The 19,328-nt window shown below is 40.2% G+C and overlaps 1 protein-coding gene across 1 annotated transcript in view; it reads right to left on the bottom strand.

The window, feature by feature from the left end:
* EIF2B3 (eukaryotic translation initiation factor 2B subunit gamma) overlaps positions 1-19,328 on the bottom strand; it is a gene marked incomplete at both ends in the record, with an annotated part of 102,100 nt that overhangs the window by 49,481 nt on the left and 33,291 nt on the right. The window contains one exon of the mRNA XM_082002712.1: positions 652-741. Within this exon, the coding sequence (XP_081858838.1) occupies positions 652-741 (90 nt within the window). The remainder of the gene's footprint in view (positions 1-651; positions 742-19,328) is intronic.

The following is a 19,328-nucleotide window of genomic DNA, read 5'->3' on the forward strand; positions in this document are numbered from 1 at the left end:
TCATTCCAAAACTGAACTACTTACTGTGAGGGGAGGGTGTTCATCTGTTTGTTTTTTAAAGATAAACAGGGGTTTTTTTGTCTGTTTCATGAAATATTATAGCTAAGATCCTTCTCCACTTCCATAAATGGATGTTTTTCTTACTCTCAGTGGGTGGTCTCAGAGTTTTGACAGAGGAACATCACAAGCTAAAAGCATAGGATGCTACAGAGATAGCCCACCTGCAGTGGTGGTAGATGTGAAGGGGGAGAGAAAAGGTGATTGCAAAGGCCAAAACAGACTGTGGTGGGGGAAATCAAAGGTCATAAATGTATTCACAGCCCTAACAATGGGGGAGCCCTGGTGAAATGAGCAGCAAAAAGCACAGATACATTAGGAAAACAAGGGATGCAGAAAAGAGGCAAAAACTTTAGCTTTCACTTATGATGTTATTAGCTTATTTTTTTTTAAAGAGGTCTGAATAAAGAACCTCAGCCATAATGCTTGGCATTCTTTTTAGTGTAGTTAAAGCATTTTGAAAACTGGTTTTGTTTACATTTCTATTTTATGCTAGCCAATTTAATGAAACAAATCTTCCTTTAAAAGCTCTGGTACAAACCATATGCCAATGCAAACACCTGCTACTACTTTATGTATTGCTTGGTTTCTTACTTGTTTTCTACAAGGAAGTCAACCACATATTTCTTCAGACAGTAGAGGTGGGCATCCATCAGCCCTGTTCTGATGTGCATTCGGGGGTGCCTAAAAAGAAAAAAAAAAAAAGGAAAATCATGGAGCTTTGCATGGCCATTTACAAGTGCTTGACTTTGCAATTAAGTTGTTGGAGAGTGAAAAGCATGCAAAGGCAGATCTGTTCCTTTCCATCTACTGGATTTACAGAGGAGAACAGTGCAGGCTGCCATTATTAGACTGTGTCTATAAACTTACACCTGCTGGCCCTGGGCTGATTTGCTGTGAAAGAAAACACCTCCTCCAAGGAGTCATTACTCCTGCTACATCTTCTTATGTAAGTGGAAATTGCACATTACTGGGCAGGAAGCCAAAGTAATGGGCCCAGAGTGCTAAAAGTTACAGTGGGTAATGTCAGGGTACAATAATTCAAAGCTTCTGGCTAAGTGCCTGCTTTAATATGCAAGGCTGTGCATGTTCTGCTAGCAAACACGACACTACTGTATTTTTTCCAACACTTCCTGGAGGGAAATAGGAGAAGATGGGGTCTGCTCACCTTTCCTACACTACATATTACAAATGACTGCCACAGCTCAGTTACAAAATGTTTGCCTATCCTGCCCAGTAAGATTGAAAAGATCAGTAAAACTCCCTCTCACCATTAGCCAAACAATGGCAAACAGGGAAGTCTTCGCTTTCAGACCACTGGCAGGTTAATATTTCAGAAACTCAGAAATCTCCAATAGTTTCAATATTTTAAGAACAAAGTTTTAAATCAGACTCATCGATTACTTCTATTGCTTCTCTTTATGCATTCTCTGCTCTTAATGGAAACCCTTTTTGCAGCCTGTCTCAAAGCAGTTAGATATTTTATGCTGATATGACTTCCCCTTCTACACACCCATAGCCTCATTTAAGAGTGTTCTGGCTGTCTGAACACTCACCATTTGTTCTCAGGACAGAAAAGCCACAAGAATATTTAGCTTGCAATTTAAAAAAGACAAAACACAACAGTCAGGGACTACTCTGGGCTGTTCAAGTGACCTGTAACTGCACTTACAGTCCAGAGGCTGTCAAGGAGAGAAATTTCAATCCACACCTGAAATTGTCTCTGTTTTCATTTTTCCTCCTTTGAGGACTGGATTTCATAATGAAGTTTGAATGAACATATCTTATCAGTATATTCCATCCAATCTTTTTTCGCGTATTCCATAACACCCTGAAGTCAGATGTTTGTGATGATGATCACTTATTTTGTTAGCTCAGCACAGGTATCACTCACAACTTGGGTGCATATATACATATATATGTAGTAAACCAATACTAGCACACCAAATATTTAGTAACATCAGTGCTACCAAGAATATCAGGTGTTCTAGCAAACCATTTTTCAGTGTATTTCTCAATTAATGCATTGAACCACCAAAGTATTTAAGTCTTACAATTTTGTAATTTAGGTGGCATTTCTCAAACATGCCATTCAATTCAAGCTAAGCATATTATAAACTATAACAAAATTCTTTAAGTCCCAATTGCAATGGAAAGCTTCTATAATAGTAGTATGACACTTTGCAGTAAAGTATGTGGTACTAAAAAGTGATATATGCACTTTTAGATTACTTCATTAACAAAACATGAGCTCACCTAGCAATGCTCCAGTACTGATGTTATCAGTGGCCCAGATGTTGCTGTGGAAGTCAGCCCAAATAGCAATGTTCCTTATGCAAAGAGGATAGGGAATCCACTAATTTCAGTGAGGTCTGGCATTTGGAAGTCAGCAGATTCTCTCCTGCTCTGCATCCTGAGGATGGTTTCCACATTTTGTGTATTTAAGAGAGAGGGAGAATTTTCATATCTTCTCTAAGAAAAAGAGCTCCCTTGTATTTATATAATGAATATAATAGTTTATTGAAATGAGTGAAAGAGACAAATGGAAAGAAATTGAGCAGGAAGGAAAGCTGGGAAAACAAACAAAACAATGGAACAAGGCAAGAAACATGCAAAAAAAAAAAAACAAAACCCAGAAGTGGATGCAACATGGGCAGAAGATGGAAAAATAGGAGGAAAAAAACAATTCTTAACTTGAAGATGACAAATAGGACACAGTTCCTCTAGTGCCAGAATGCCAGGTTCTTCTCTCTCTATTCAAGATCTATCGTAACCCCCCTTAAACACAAGGCAGGGGAAGGCTGCAAGGGTTAGACATCAAGCAGAGGAGTGTAAAACAGGAACTCCTCTGTATAGGCTGGTTCTGTTGCCAGTGTCTGTGTGGCTTTCACATATCCAGTTTCCCCACCTGCAAACTGGAATAGCGCTATTTAGCTACACTGCAGGATACTGAGGATTTGTGGGCTGAAGTTTGTATCTGCACGCCAGTATTGTACCAAGTTTATAACAGAGTTGCTTAGCTACAGAAAAAGTTATAAAAAATCAGTTCAAGTGGACAGACAGTAGCACAGTGCTATCCTAGCTGCAGCTCCATCACACACACACAAAAAGCCAAAACAAACGGCCAGATGACAAAATGTACTGAAACGCCACTCTGAGTAGCTTTCAATGTAGAATATACTAACAATAACAGAACATCATGCTGGACAAGAGGGAGGTCCCACAGTGAAAATCCTCTGAAATACAGACCACCTAAGTGATTTGCAACAGAATAGTTCCATAGATTAATATTATAATCACAGCTTCAAAGGTCAAACAGGCAAGTCTGGGCACATGCATAAACAAAGCTGTGATTTCTGTAAACCAGACTCCAGGAGAGAATAGCCACACTAAACCAGACTGATAAGAGCACTCTATCATAACAAGCCACTATAAGATGATGCTCATTTTCATTGACTAGTGCTTAAACCAGTTTATCTTCAGGTAAAAGCAAGGGAGCCAAATAATCTAACAGATAACAGCAAACTCCATCACCATTTCAAATGAGCATCTGGTTACCAATATCGAAAGCCCCACTCCCTTCTCTTACCTCTGATCTCCCATTCCATCAGCTAATCTTTACAACATATGAAAAATGAGCCCGTCATGAGGAACAGCTGATACAGAGAGAATCGAATAACAAACAATGCATGTGCCGAGAGCTGACACACCTAGACTTATCACTCTGAGGGAGATAATACAGAAGGCTTTTAATTATATCATCAAAGCAAGGGAGAAGTTACTAGGAAGGGCTGGCTGCAGATGGTTAAGTGTTAATGAATGCCGGGTTGGGGGGTTTATCAAGAGAAAGACAGGTTATATATCTGAGAGGGTCACTGTTGAGATGAAAGTTATAATAGCCATTGTTGGAGCTCTTTAATGAGCGAGGAATGTCAAATGTGAATCCTCTAAGAATCATACCAATTACTAAATGAACTTTGGTTCAATCTAGCAAAGGTAATCAAGCACAAGTCATTAAGATACATTGTAAAACTCCCATTGGCGCTGACACTATAGTGTCTATTATTGTCTGTGCTCCCATGCAAGGGAGGGGGCTGCTCCCAGTTGTAAGCTCTGTATGTTATGTTAAGTGATGGCAGATTTTAGCCCTAATGATGAGGCATGGAGGGCTCCCTGGCAGAAAATCGAGAGAGAGATCTGTGGAGAAGTCGGGGAAAGATCAGCAATTAAAAGAGCAATTTCAAAGAATGCAATTTAATGTGTAAAATTAGCTTTTATTAGCACATAATTCCACAAAATCCTGACTCGGGATGAGGGTGCATAAAGGTTTGCAAGAGTCCTTAGAAAGGTCTGTGCCCGTAATTCCTGACACGCCATTGTGAAATAATAAGCAGTACTAACAGGATTGATGCATTCTTCGTACATGGCATCGCTTTGAAAGTGGAGCCCGAAGCTTTTCTCTCCCTGATAACCTCTCTCAGGATTTCCTCCCTCAGGGAAATCAACCGCTGATAGAGCAAACTTCCCTTGTTTAAAGGCAAAAAGACGGACAATTGTTTCAACTGTAAACTAATTAAGAGAGATTACCACCAAGAGCTGGAGGTTCAAACCAGCCCCGCACTCCCACTGACAGTCTGATAATGCCAGACTGGGGTCAAAATCATAAATCTGAAGGGAGCACACACAATGCTTAAAGCCAAAAAGCCTCTCTACTAAGCATGGGATATTGCCACATTAACCTCACCACCTCACAAATAAACTAGCTGAGAAGGAAAAATCCCATGGCCTCTTTCCCTTTAACTTCATACAGCTGTTGACGGAAAATATGAAGGTCTTTAAACAAGCTCAAGGACCTGAGGCTGTCCGTACTCCAACGCTAATCCAAGCAATGACACAATAAAAATCCAATCATACCTGCTATCAACCTGGCTCCTGAACTGTTATCTGAATTACACCCACCATGGGCTTATAGGATATTAGTTCATCTTCCTTCCCATCCCTCCAAAATAAGTAAATAAGTAACAGCACACTAAGCGCAAACTATGCATTCCACACTCATTTCTTTTCTAGTTAACGGCATGTAGCTCACATAGTCCATGTAGCCAGTCTACTGCATTCTTCCTATCCCCCACACTATGTACTGTATTCTTGTGTGAAGAAGCGTGCCATCCAGTTCAAACACATGCTGCTGACCCAATTGTCTGCAATGGAGGTGGTGCTCTCACGTTGATACAAGGCCAGCATACAGACTAACCTGAAGAGAAGCCCCAGGGCAAAAGCTGCCAGACCACCTTTAATGTCTCAAGCATTCCTACTTTTAAAGGGAAAAAAAAATTAAAATCCCTAAATCACATTGCTCATTTACAGGACAGCTCTTGGCTGTAAACTCACTAATAATAAAAGACCACCGTTAAGTTGGCTCTTCAAAAATCCCAGACACCTTATGACCTCAAGTGTTTGGGGTTCTTTTGTTTGGGGTTTTTTTTTTGTTTGTTTTTTCTTTGTTTTTTTTTTTTTAAACACAGGGCTTTTGGCTAAAGAGATGCAGAAGCACTTAGCCGGATGAATGTCCCCACCGTGTCCCAGCCTCCTTTGCCCACCGGTGAAGTGCTGCCACCTCCGGGCTGAACGGCAGCTGCCGCAGCGGAGCAGCCTGGCCCCCGCCACCCGCGGGGCCTCACAGAAGGGAGCAGAGTTTAACTGGAGGGTGTCGCTTCTCAGGTGGGAAAATTCATTCAGTTCTGGCTGTGAGGAATACCTCGGTGATGCGAGAGCGCTTGTGTGTGGAGAGGAAAGCGGCACAGAAAAGCAATCACCCAAGATTTCGAGACAGCGTAGGCTACTACAAGGTGTCCTACAAAGCGTGCAGTGGGTGCCAGCTGGCCGACCCTGACCTCCATTCTTCACCTCAGAGGCACCCCCTCTTCACTGTTTCCCTTCCTTCAGTTTCGTAACTACCTTATTTACAAAGACGGGGGGTAAGAGGCACTTTGGTCCTTGAGGACCTGGCAAGGGAGGACACGCCACATTCGCAGCTTAACATCAGCTGCTCTGGTGCCTACCCACTCATCCATCCTCGCACCGCTGCTTCTGGAGAGACGCTGCATCAGGAATGGGAAGTACTTGCCAAATGAATGAAAGTGTTTTATTGATCTAATGACCTACGTTGCTTGCAAGCCTTCTGAATAATAAATATTTTTCATTTAAAACCTTCACCGCATGCCATTTTTCTTTGTTGTGTTATATTATTAATATACCCATGAGACTATTATACAAAGTACGAGCCTAATTCTGACAAAAAACATGCTGAAAACTTCTTCGTAAAGGAACCAACTTTCATTGAAAGCCAAAGATTAAATAATTTTCCCTAGTATAAAGAGAACAGGTTAGCAGTCAGAACTCAGGATTAATATTTGTTCAGGGTCAGTAATGGTTTACAATAAGCCAGTGTGACCTCCCATAGAAAAGAGTCATTACCTTGGCACCATGCTTTAACGTCAACATCCCTCTTGACTTTGACGCACAAGAGTGATGGTGCTGATGGCTGCGCAGCCAACTCATCCCATGACCTTAAGTAAAATGTTTTTCTTTGCCCTGCTTCAGCTTCCCCATATGAAAATAAGAACAGTAATTCCTCACCCACCCCAAGTCCACAGAGCGCTCCCTGGGGGTACACGGCTATGTCGCTGGATGCATGCATATCCCCCTGGGAGCATGCCAGACAGCTGCTGGGGAAAGCGTTTCCCTAAATTTGGTTTTAAGGGTCTTTTCTGCCATGCTGAGTGCTAACAGCTGTAGGAAATAAAGACAGGGCCAGGCTTCCCACACCCCCCCTGCCCCTTTCTCTCTTTCCCTGTCCCCCACTGAAAATACAGAGAAAGTGCAAGTATTTTATACTACACACTTTTATACTAGACTCAATCTGCTAGAATAGAATTGTTATGTAGAAACTGGGAAAGCAAGAGAGGGACCAAAATGATAATAAGTCCGCAGTTTGGTGTAAACAGAAGAGAAACACTGCGAAGGAGGGCGGGGAGTACCAGAGACATTATTAATAGGTTTTACCCTTGAGCTCTGGCAGTTACTTGTTCTATACACAGAGGAAAAGGATTAATCAAGCCTTGCATGTTAAAGGTTCTTCCTATGGTGTGCCAAAATATTTAAAGCAGTATATACAAAGTGTAAGCCTTATTATTATACACATTCAATGTAATCATCTTATGCTACAGTTAAGGCCAGGATGACAATAAAGTAGATTATTGTGCACTATAACCAATTCAATTCCAATACAACGGGACATGGCTTAGTCACTTGGTTCAGATCTAGTATTTGAGCTTATTTTTCTTATGCTGGGCTAAACTGTGATTTAAGAGATTTAATCAAGCTTTGCGAGATGCTTTCTTTGCTAAAGGAGGACGAACTAAAAATCTGCACCTGGCAACCCTAATAGTTTCCAATTTTCAGCTCATTTTGCTTTCTGCTTTGTGGAAATTCACCTTAGTAAATAATTGTTCCCTAAAATCACCAGAGCTGAAAGGATGACAACACGAGAGGAACAAGTTTTAAGCAAACAACTGAAGCTGAAGGATTGTACAGAGGCTACTGATGAACAGCAGCTCCTGCTGATCCCTCCTATGCCAGTTCCCAAAGGGCTAAGCAGTAGACATATGATATATTTTCTTAAATCAAATAATTACAGTAAATGCATGGGAAGCAGTGAAACTGAATACTAGGTCAAAGCTGTAGGTCACCAGCAATATATAGCTTAAACACTGCAAGGCTGCCACAATTTCTTTATGTCACTGGCCTAGACTCAAAGGCAAACAAAACTGTGCTCGGCAGCGTAACTGGCTGATTGCAGCCTTGCTTGATAAGGCTCCAAAGACCTACTGTGCCTCTCAGGTAGAGGTGAGTTTTACTAGTGACTAGAACAACCTGACAAAGAGTCTGATAGCAGGTCATTAGGGTTAGAAGCAAGAACAGAGAGAGAGAAGAGAAGAAAGAAAAGAACAATACATGTTGCATGTTAGACAAAGTGGCATCTGGCTCTCCCCAACACTTACAGTCTAGAAAGTAAGAAGACATGAGCTCTGAATCCAAAGGCGGGGAGGGGTGGGGTGGGGGCGGGGGGTGGTATAAAATCAAATGTTAGGGTTTAAATTACCAAAACCTACCCAAATCCAGCCCATGTAGGGTGTCCTCTGCAGTAAATCTGGCAATGCTCATTTCCTTCACCTGCTGAATTATACTTAGCTCTTGCTCCTCAAAAGGTCTGTAGCTTCCTCAGCTGCTGCTTTGACCTGTGTTTCCTTTTGATTTCCCCCTGGAACCTACTGCTTCTGTCTCACTTTTGATTCATGATAAGGTTTTACAGTCATACCTATTCGCATCTCAACTCCACTGAGACCTGGAGACTTTAGTATTTCGTAACACAGTAATCACACTTCATCCTGACAAGACCCCAACAACTGTTAAGTGTCAAATATTTAATCAATTAATGAAAACAGCTTTCATCTCAGGCAGAAATTAAAAGTGGTCAGAAAACTTGGCTCTGCTGCCACTGTAGAGGGAGCCTGGCTGTGATTTGCAGGACACAGGCTGCTCCACATCTCAGCAATGCTGAATGGGTACGTAGAAGAAAAATGTATTTTAGGGGATACTATGCTAAGATATGAGCAGTGAGACTTGATGAATCCTGCTTCCCTACAGAAAAACAGAGCAGTTTCCCGACTTGGCTACACTGAGGTCATGACTCAGCCCATGTATTCAGATATATCCTCAGACACATGCTAGCCTGGACTTAAGGCAACATCAACCTTGAGACATGAGATTTCAGGACGTGGAGAGCCATCAGGGCTCAGAACAATATCAGCATTAGAATACAGCCCAATTCTGCAGTGAATAAATACGCCAAGCGATAGGTACCTCACACAAGAAATGCAGAGATACCTGCATTCTTTTCTAGTTTAAAAGAACCTATTTAATTTGTCAGCTAATATTTTGACAGTATCAAGTAAGAACTGCATTAAAACAAGGCCTTAACATTAGAAAACGTATCATTCTTTTTGCAGAATGACAGTAGAACTTAAAACCAAATGAGAACTGAAGTCAGACCGAAGCCACTTGCAGACATCTCTTGCCTTTTCAAACCAAAATAATTTAATGAGTAATTATTGTAGTAGATAGCTGGCATTTTACAGAACACAATCAGAAATACCATAGGATGATGAATGTAAGTATCAGCGGGGATAAAAAAAGGGGGAAAAAAGACACAGAAAAATCTATCGTTACCACAAGAGCAGCTTAACATCCACCCAAAGTCCAAATTTGCATTTTTTAAACAAGTAATTACAGTGGTTTACAACCACACTGGATTAGTTTCTGGTTGGACCAGATTACTCATGATTTAAAATTTCCAGATTTGTTAATGGCTATAACAGAAGCTGCTGCATCATATTACTACAAGAAACTGAGCTTACACCTAAAATGCTTTCAGGACGAAGCTAAAGTTGGAGCACTACAGCATTAAGCCCAACTGAACAAAAACGTACACTGCACTGAGGACAGAGCTGGATTTCCAAAAACTTTTCTCATCTTTCACTCATTAGTAGGACCTGAATAACAGCTTAAGGTTAGGATGGAGGAATTTCACTCCTTTTGAACAGTGATAATACGGCAACTAGAATATTGCAGAAGACAGAAGAAAATCCTGGCAAATTCAATGCAGTGAGATGGTACTTTGAGCAGTAGGTTAACTCACCTCCCTGGGATGGTTACTGCTGACTGAGAAACTTTGCACAAACAAGAGTGCTGTTCTGCACAGCACAGCATATGCTAACTCACTTAATACAGTAGGTGGGAGCTGCCTTTATAAGGAGGAGACAGTCACTGTTCATTAAAAAACAAAACCAAAACCAAATCCCCCCACTTTCTTGAAGGAAAAGCTGTCTAGACAGCTAAGAAGACACTGCTCATCTGTGTATTTTCATAATTTAAATACTGATTTTTTTTAGTTGATTTGTTTTTTTAGCTGTAGTTACAAAGCCCAGTTTTTGCCCAAAATTAGCAAGCATTTTATTGCTATGATAAGAAGACATCAGCACACTACTTGTCTGGAGACACTACTTGTGTGGCTCCAGCAACGAAATAGGAGAAATGTCATTAATCTAGACTTCGGTGGTCCCTCCTAGTGAAAGCAGTAGTCAGAGAACCATTTTCACCACTGATGACAAGCTGGTATTGAAAAGCAAGAGAGAAGACAGCAACTGATGCCTCTGCCTCTTGTTGCTTATGTCACCTGGGGTAGCAAGTTAAACCTCACAGCCTAGAAGCAATAAACTGGCTATGGCAAGTGACAGAGTTCAGATGCCTCCATAATTTGCTCTTAGAGCAGCTCTCTGTACAACGACCAGAAAGGCAACAAATCCAATCCTTCTCCATTACAAGGCTAAACCCATGGCAGGACAATTTCCTCATCTTGAAACATTTAGGCTAACAGAAAGAAAAGGAAAATGGGTAGTGGATGACCTGAAGATTATCGTTTACAGCAATCTCAAATACTATTAAAACAAAACAACTTCTATTCCCTTATTGCTTGGAAGAGACTGGGACTGTTACGTCTGTGGTTGTGGACTGTTTCAGTATTATCCAACTGCATAAACGAAACTAGTGTCAAAATTAAGTTTTAAATGGCTTGAGGTTTATAGGAATTAAAGAAGGAAAAATTAAATTTGAAACTCTGCTTGTTTACTAGCACTAATTAAATATGCCAGATTTCTGGGCAAGCTTCCTAGCCTGTGGCTACTACGTTACTGGCTTGTAAAACAGTCAACAAGTACATGAGTACAAAGCACAAACACAATAACAGAGATTTCGTGTACGGTCCTGCCCTTAGTTTATAAAGAAAAAATGTATCAGAAATAATCTGTAACTATAAAGACCTGTGCTAACCCTCTAGACTATATTAGTAATATAAAAAAGGGCCAAGTCTACGATGGTTGCTTTTGCAGAGAACAGCCAAAAAAAAAAAAAAAAAAAAAAATCAGAGAGAGGTAAGAAGCAATAAGCACAATCAAAATGAACAGGAAGCCTTAAAAGGCTAGTTAACTTCTAAAAATCCCACGCTTCTGGGCTCTGCTATCAAAATAATTTGCTATTAAAAATAAAAGGGATTTTTTGCACTTCTAAAGAAGAAGTGGGTCTGATTAAAATAGTATCACAAATAGTAGATTTTATTATTATATTGGAATTCACTAGAAAATAGGTTTATTCTGAAGAGCTGGAATTTCACATGTAATGGGAGCATGGGCCATATCCATAATTGTACAGTGCATTTAGACTCTAAACTCTTAAGACAGATACTATCTTTGCATTCTACATTTTAAAGGAATCAGCACAATGAGCTTATGGTCTATGAGGAAGCTATAAACCAAGCAAGAAAGAACAAACTAAAGCCAACCTCAGATACACGGAGTCTCTGGAGACTGCTCATCTCAGCACGCAGCTGAAATGAAACAGAATAAAATGCAGTGGTGCCTCCATCATCCCTGGGTGGGTAGGGGCAGGGGGAGGAGGGACAGTAAGAACCTATGGCCTAAATGCTGTTCTTTGCACATCCTTCTTTCAGGAAAATCTCCCAATTTACTTTCTGTGCAGCTGTTTCTACAAAAGTGGCAAACAACTTTTAATGAAGAAACACTTGAGGACAATTTGCTGCCTTGACAGCTTTGAAATGAACAGCCTTTCACAGCAACTCAAATTAATGTATGTTCCCACTGTACAGTAGCCTTGCTCAGTTTTAAGGAAACTGGGAATTATGCTTCAATAAAAATTCAGCCACGCAAATATTCTGCTATAAAAAGAGGTATAAACATATAACTCTCCAACTTCCAGAATCACGTACACGAGGCAAAGGGAAACGATATAAAAATAACTAGGTTTTTGTTTACATCTCAGATTTACAGGAGCAATTCCAGAAACTAAGTTCTTCCATAGAGGCATTGATTTAATTAGCCTGCATAGTATGCTTTATTTGTTTTTGGACCTCTGCCGTACATTGATAAAAAAGAAAAAAATATACAATGGATACACACAAAATAATTTGCTAAACTTTTTCTATGCCCAGGTGCAGGTAAGAACTCTCAAACACACTTTCATAGGCTCTTCCTACATGCAAATGATCCTTTTTTAATGTATACAAACTATGTATGTTTTCAATTAAAAACGTGACTGGATCAATTGGATGATATATTCTTGCAAACCAGCCAAAAATCAAATACAAACTGAAGCCCTGAAGGAATTTCTTGAAGTACAAACCATATAGCACAACAGTTCTACTTCTGGCAAGAAGAATTACCTCTCCTTTTAAAACGAAGCTAGAAGCGACAGCAGGGGGGAAAAATATGCTGTCATTCAGCAATGAAATAACTCCATTAATGAACAATACTCAGAAATCATAAAAAAAAAATGTAACTGGTGAAAATCTCAGCTAAGCAAGTAAGCACAAAATGATCAAGTAACAGCAGAGCACTTGCTTCTTACTTTTTGATAACTATTAATCTCAATTTTGGGTCAATTCAATGAGCTGACAAAATTAGTTCCTCAGAGATGTAAGCATGGGATTCTCTTCAGGACACAAACGGTGGCAGCGAGGGTGACATTTTTGCTTAAGGTATCAAACAGGACTACTAAGAATGGGTTCTCATAAATTTTTCTCACTGTATTTTGATACACATTAGTGCAGACTTTCTCTAGTTGTCCTTCTTCATGTCAGATTTAAAAGCCAAAACATCCCAGAATTTGGGGAATAAATACTCAACTGTGAGTATAAATAAGAAGATATTATCCACATCTGGAGATAACATGCAAGTTCAAGACAGTGCCTACCTGCAAGGAACACTTCTGAAGCTCATCAATTTTTCTCCTCTCTATAACTTTACCTAATCCTCCATGTCCGTGGCTCTACTCAGCCTGCAGCAAGCAGGGAACAAAAGTTTAGACCAGTAAACTTACATTGAGAAATCAGGTCAGCCTTTACAAAGATATAGCCCCAACGCTTTCACTTGCATGCACTGCAGTTGTCCTTGACTGTCTCCCCACATGCACAGCACACATTTGGTTGTGGCCACAAACCACTACAATGCAGCACACCTTCCCAAAATCCCCATTCATTTCAACCATTTATATGCTGAACAACTCCATTCAGCTTTCACCTCTTCACCACACAGTAACTTTTAAGGCACTAACCAATGATGAAAACACTCAGCTACATGTCAGCATATCTAGAAACCTTAGGAATCAGCAGTATCCTAAGATGTCTAACATACTTCTATTAAGACTTGAATTAACACTTAAAGCCAGTTTTCTTATTGTAGGAGGAGCTGAAATCAGCAGTAGCAATGCAGACACACAGCAGGTAAGAGACTGGAGCCTTACAGAAGTCCTCAACAGAACCTGTGAGTCAACTCCACAGGGGAGTCATGTTTTCCTTTAGGAAAATTAAGCAGTCAATGGACAGAAAGAGTGTCAAGCCAAACTAGCCTTTACATTACTGTGCTGCAGTCTGCTATGAGCTTTCTGTCACTTGAAGACTCATGCTCAGGACTAAACACTTGTTTCAGAGATGCACAAGTTCATATCCTTGCATGCACTGCCTTCAAGATGGCAAATCAATCAGTCATGACTTCAAAACACAGAAACGAGGGAACAGGTGAAGTGACAGATTTCTTTGCAGCAGGTTACCCAGCTATGCTTTAGCTTTGGTGTGTGGCATTTCTGCTGTTTGTGGCATTCTTGACTTACATGTTCATTATATGTTCATTTATACACATAACCTTTATGAGGTCATTATTTAGCAGGGCAGTATCACCTTGTTTTATTACCAGAACTTGTCATTCAGAAAACACTAATTCTTTCTCTTCATGAATAAAATTTAATTAAAAAAAGTGAAGAAGCAGATGACACACAGCAGCCTAAATCAGCTCAGATCTTTTAAAGCAGATCACTCATAGGAAATTGTTGTCATGCTCCTAAAATGTTTAGGAGAATTGAAAGCAGTTAGTCTTTGGACTGATCACCTTCTAAAGGGAATTACTTTTCTTCTATTTGAAGAACTATAAGAGATTAGCTCGTTTGATATTTGCATTTTGTTGGAACTGGAAAGTGCTGACCAAAGCTGCACGTACAGGTAACAAAACCACAATTCTTATCTCTGAATTTAAAAGCTGCCATTAGGTGGCCAAACTGCCATTGGAAAGCAGCAAACGCCAAGAATTAAGAAACATAATTACTTTTTTCCCCTTTATCCAGAGTAATATGGGCCTGAGAAAGGCTAGATGATACTACTATTTCTGCACCAGAACTGGCCCCTACCAAGTCCTTCTGGTACTTTCCACGGTGTGCCCTGAGCCTCTGCAGAACTCGCTAGCTCAGGAGCTGCTCTGCCTGAGCAGAGGCTGGCTCTGGCAGTGGTACAGCCACTCGCATGTTAGCTCAGGTGCACTGCTACAAGCTGTGCCAGACTCAAGGCAGCATTTGTAAAACCAGTTCATGGGTATGCAAGGAACCACCTATCTACATTTGATCGTGCACACTCAGGAGTAGTGGCTTGTTAATACAAAAGAAAACATACCTCATTACTCACTGTATGTCCGGTGCTTTTGTATGAAAAACTGGAGAATGAGTACATTGAAAGGAAATTACAGACAGTGGAGTGATAATAATAGCAGTACATAACAACGTAACACACAATAAACTATGTAATAATACATTTAAATACGCCTGGCTTCTGACATGCAGAAACGCGAGTGCTGAAACTGAAAATCTACGTTTAAGCATGATCTGTAGCTCATGCTGTATGCAGTGTTATATCAGCTGCTTCCTGCAGGTCATTTTAACAAGTACTATTCTGATTCTAAATGTAGAAAAGCCAACAGTTAATACCCTGTACTCAGAGCAGCATTTCACATTTACAGTACTGACACAAACATTCATGAGTTATGCCCCTATGAGACAGGAAAGTAATACTGCATTCATTTTAAAAAGCAAAGAAAGTATGAGAGAAAAACATTAAGTGGACTTCTCAAGGCCACAAAGCCAACTGGAGAAGTGAGATCTCTTTGTATATTAATTAAAAGATATTCTTAGTGCAAAGAGGTCATAGCACATCAAATCATGTTAATTTTAACCCTTTCCAGCACCACATCACCTGCAGAACAAGAGAACTTGTCCTCTGTAAACACAAAGGTTGCTTATTTTAATGTCTCTCTACAACAATCAAACAGATTAACATTTCTATTTTTTTCCAAAGGTAAGGTTATTACTAACCAAGATAGGTTACTGAGAAGGAAGGTCGGGCAACTTTTCTGCAAACCCTTTAGGTCAACAGTTGTCCAGGACACGAGAAGTCATTTTTTTACCGCAGGCACAAGGTTATTCCTGTCACATATGAAAGCCTGGAATCTACAGAACATCCCTAGTATAGTAATCCCTTCTTTTCAGTTGACAAACTTCAAGGGCATAGCGAAAAAAATGCCAGTCTACTTTTTTTTTCAGGTTGCTTCCTTCATATAACAACATAAATCAGAAAACACTCAGAATCCTGAGTTCTAGAGCTACATTCTCATGGGGTACATCTAAAACACACACATGCAAGAGACATATTCCTTAAATTTGAAATATATACTATTTTCTCAAATGTAAGATACAGAAAAACATACCAGCAAGCACTAATTTGTCTCACTGATCTATCCCCTCAATAGCCAGAGGCTACTTTTAACTACACTGACTTAACAAAGGAATCTAAATTGTATAAATCAACATCTCAATTAACATTTTGTTTAGGAAGAGTTACGGAAGAGAAACAGAATGCAATCATTTGCTAGCACAGTGGCTCCAGAGGTCTGGGAGCGGGTGCAATAAGAATGGAGTTGAATGTGGGAAGGGTCCATTATTCTTTCAATAGCGTCTGGTGCTGCAAAATATGTGCTTGCATACTTTCCTACTTGAAAAGCTTAAGTCTTCAGTAGCTCCTTGGTCTGGGAAAATGGCAGGCTCCCAAATGCTAACCCAGGGATCTAGGAAGGAGATCTACCTGAAGAACAGTATTTTTCAAGTGGACTTAGAAGTGAAAAATGGCCATAAAGAGAAGTCTCATTCCCAAGGGATTTTATTCCTTGTGTTTGGCTGCTGTTCGTCAGGTGCTGTTCCCCACACACATCCCCAGCACATTCTAATGCAAGAATGGAGAGAGGGCCTCTCTGAAAATAATCACACTTGCTGAAAGACCTGCCCTGCATAAATACCTCTAACAACAGTACAAACAGAAATCTGCCTTCTTGCCCGATACTTTAGTTGAAATTTATGGCACCGCTGACCGTGATTCTGTTATTACTATTCTACCTGGCTAAGGCTCAAAGTCACAGAGGTGGGAATTTCAGAGGTATTTTCAGAAATGCTGCAGTTAATTGGGGGGGGGGGGGAGGGAAGAACCCCCCCGCCCCCACGAAATGCTGTACCCATACATTAGCGAACAAAGCTATATATTACACATATATGCATACATGTATAAACACATGTACCATAGAGATGGGGCAGAGAAGTTAGGGACACACATGGCCTCTGAAATGATATTTCATGCTACACCTTGGGAATAATAAAGCAAAGGAAAAAAAAAAAATCAAAGGGAATACTGAAAGACAGTCTCTTGTGCTCTTGCAAATATCACCAGCTGCTAGAGGATTTATATGCAGAAAAAATAGAAGTTGAGCTTTAACTTGAATTTCCCTTGCTTTCTTAGTGGTTTGCTTCCAATCCTCAGAGTTTAATTAAAGTCCATCAGCCAAATTTTTTCTGTCTGAAGGCCCTAAATTATTCCCTTTTTAAATCTCTCTATTGACTGACCCAGATTTTTCAAAATCCTGAGCTTCCACTAACCTGGCTTATGAATATCACCCCTCACATGTTTTTTTTAAAAGGTTAAAGGGTTTCAAGATGATCAATCCAAGTAATACCAACAGCTATTACTGGCCAATATGCAGGTACATGTAAATTATACTTAGAATGCATAATTGTGCAAGATATGGAATTCTGCATTGCCAGTTCACATATCAAGGTCTAATAGCCATCTCCTCTTAATTCCTAACAGAGTATTTAATCTTTGGTGACTGGGGAAGGAGAGAGTTCTATAAGAAATCTCTAAGACAAGTGGATAAGAAGTTTTACTGCTTGTAAAAGGAATCTATCTAATCTTATCTAGCTGGGGAAATGGTGCAATAAATTTGATGAAGAAGGGAAGGATTTAAAGCCAGCGAAAATTAGGATTTCTCAAAGCAGAAATGTAGAGGACATGCTGCCCTTAGGAATAGATCTCTGCTATTTACTTGATCCACTGGAAGAACTCCCAGGGAGCATGTCTTAGCAAGAGAAAGGAAAGTTTGCTATGCTCTTCATTTCCTGTGTAATTCCAGAAACTGCCAGCACAATGCTGTTTGGGGAGAACCACACAACAGCTATTCAAGAGGGAATTCAGCATTGTATTCTGAATGAATGGAAATGTTTCGAAAGATATATATTTGCTGCGAGTAAAATAGAATGAAAACCCAATAAGGATCGTGGGCACACATATACCTTCAACCAGCTAACTGTATATTCTGACTCTTTCCATTATGACTTTTACAGTATTCTTAGCAGTGCTAAACATCACAGTAAATCATCCAGGTTAGAGTTCACAGTAGCCATGAAGTAAGTGTAATAAATCAGCACTAAAAATATTATGCAATTGCAGTTCAATTGATACCAAGTGTAGCTAATTTTAATGGACAAGCTAACACTTTTATGTATCCCTGCAAGTTAGTGATTTGGGATCTCAGTGACCAGCATGAAGGAAAGGCTCTTCACAGTCTGGGTTTCTTAGAATAACCTAGATGAATGGTTCCTTGCAAAAATCCCAAGGGTATTTCCCTCCAGACCACCGCAAAAGTCTTCTACCAAGCATGACAATTTAAAGGATTAATAAAAAAAAATTAAAAAAAAAACCCCCAAAAAACAGTAATGCAGAACAGTAAGGGAACCACAAGCTTTGGCTGGGCTCAGGAGCCGTGACCTCAGCCCCAAGCAGAATCAAACCTTTTAACTGAAGAGGAACAGTCACATGCCTCATTTCACCCTTACTTTGCTTTAAACTAGGCTGTTTCCTCCCCCTCCTATTCCACATTGGCTGATAAATTCCCCAACGGCGGGTGTTAACTAACTCCGCATTCCAGTCTGCTCTGCGTCATGGAGTTCCACATCCCGCTGATGAGGAACACATGGTGGACATGTGGTAGGGGAGAGCCTGACAGCGCTTGCACAAGCAGGGATAACTCCTCTGACCTTTGGCTTTTTTTTCTCTGTATCATCCCAACTGAACAATAAGGAGTCTGTGCCCCTCTGTTGCGTACTTGTAATTCTGGGACCACTGGACACCAGCTGAAACCTTAAGATTTCAACAGGCAGCTCTACTGAATACATGCTATGGCTGAAAACGTACATTAAAAGCAAATAATTGATCATTCTGCATCTCATCCCTAACCAGACCATTCAGCGGAACTTTTTGATCCTACAGGTTTCATCTGGATCAATTGAGGTAATCACAAAAGCAACTGGTGACGGCTGCATTTCCCATCAACTCCGCAAAAGAAACTAACTCGCAGCATTGCTAAAAACTACACAGTGGCAACTATATTAAAATATTAAGACAGCTTTCTAAACTGAACAGACCATTTGTCATTTTTTCAAGGCCCAAGCCTGGCTTAGAGTAACAATGAGAGAGATTCAACTTCAGTGTTGTCCAACCTGATGACTCATCCAGAGCACTGCGTTTACCAAGTCACATGGACTCACGGGTGTCCAAGCAATACAGTCAGTTCTTCCTCCTTTGAAACCTCCGAAAAGTAAAACCAAATCACCGGCTAAGTGCTGGTCTGAGACCACAGCAGACAGACAAATGACTAATGACGATCCGTGCAACATACATTTACTGACGATTAGAAACCAAATTCTGAGCCTCATGCTCTCTGCTTGTAGTCTTATGCGTACTGTAGCACTGGCAAGAATCTTGCAGTAAAACTAAATCCATTGCCAATAAAGCCTCTCTATAGCTACATTCAATAGAAGTCGTTCCTAATATTCTAGATTCTAAGATTCATGACTTCTTACCTGTACAAGCTGTCAAGACATGGCATGACCTTTCTATTATAAATAGGACCTAGATATGTTGTACATTCCTTTCAACT

The sequence above is a fragment of the Phaethon aethereus genome (genome assembly GCF_964289735.1).
Source record: "Phaethon aethereus genome assembly, chromosome: 8".
NCBI classification, from domain to species: Eukaryota; Metazoa; Chordata; class Aves; order Phaethontiformes; family Phaethontidae; genus Phaethon; species Phaethon aethereus.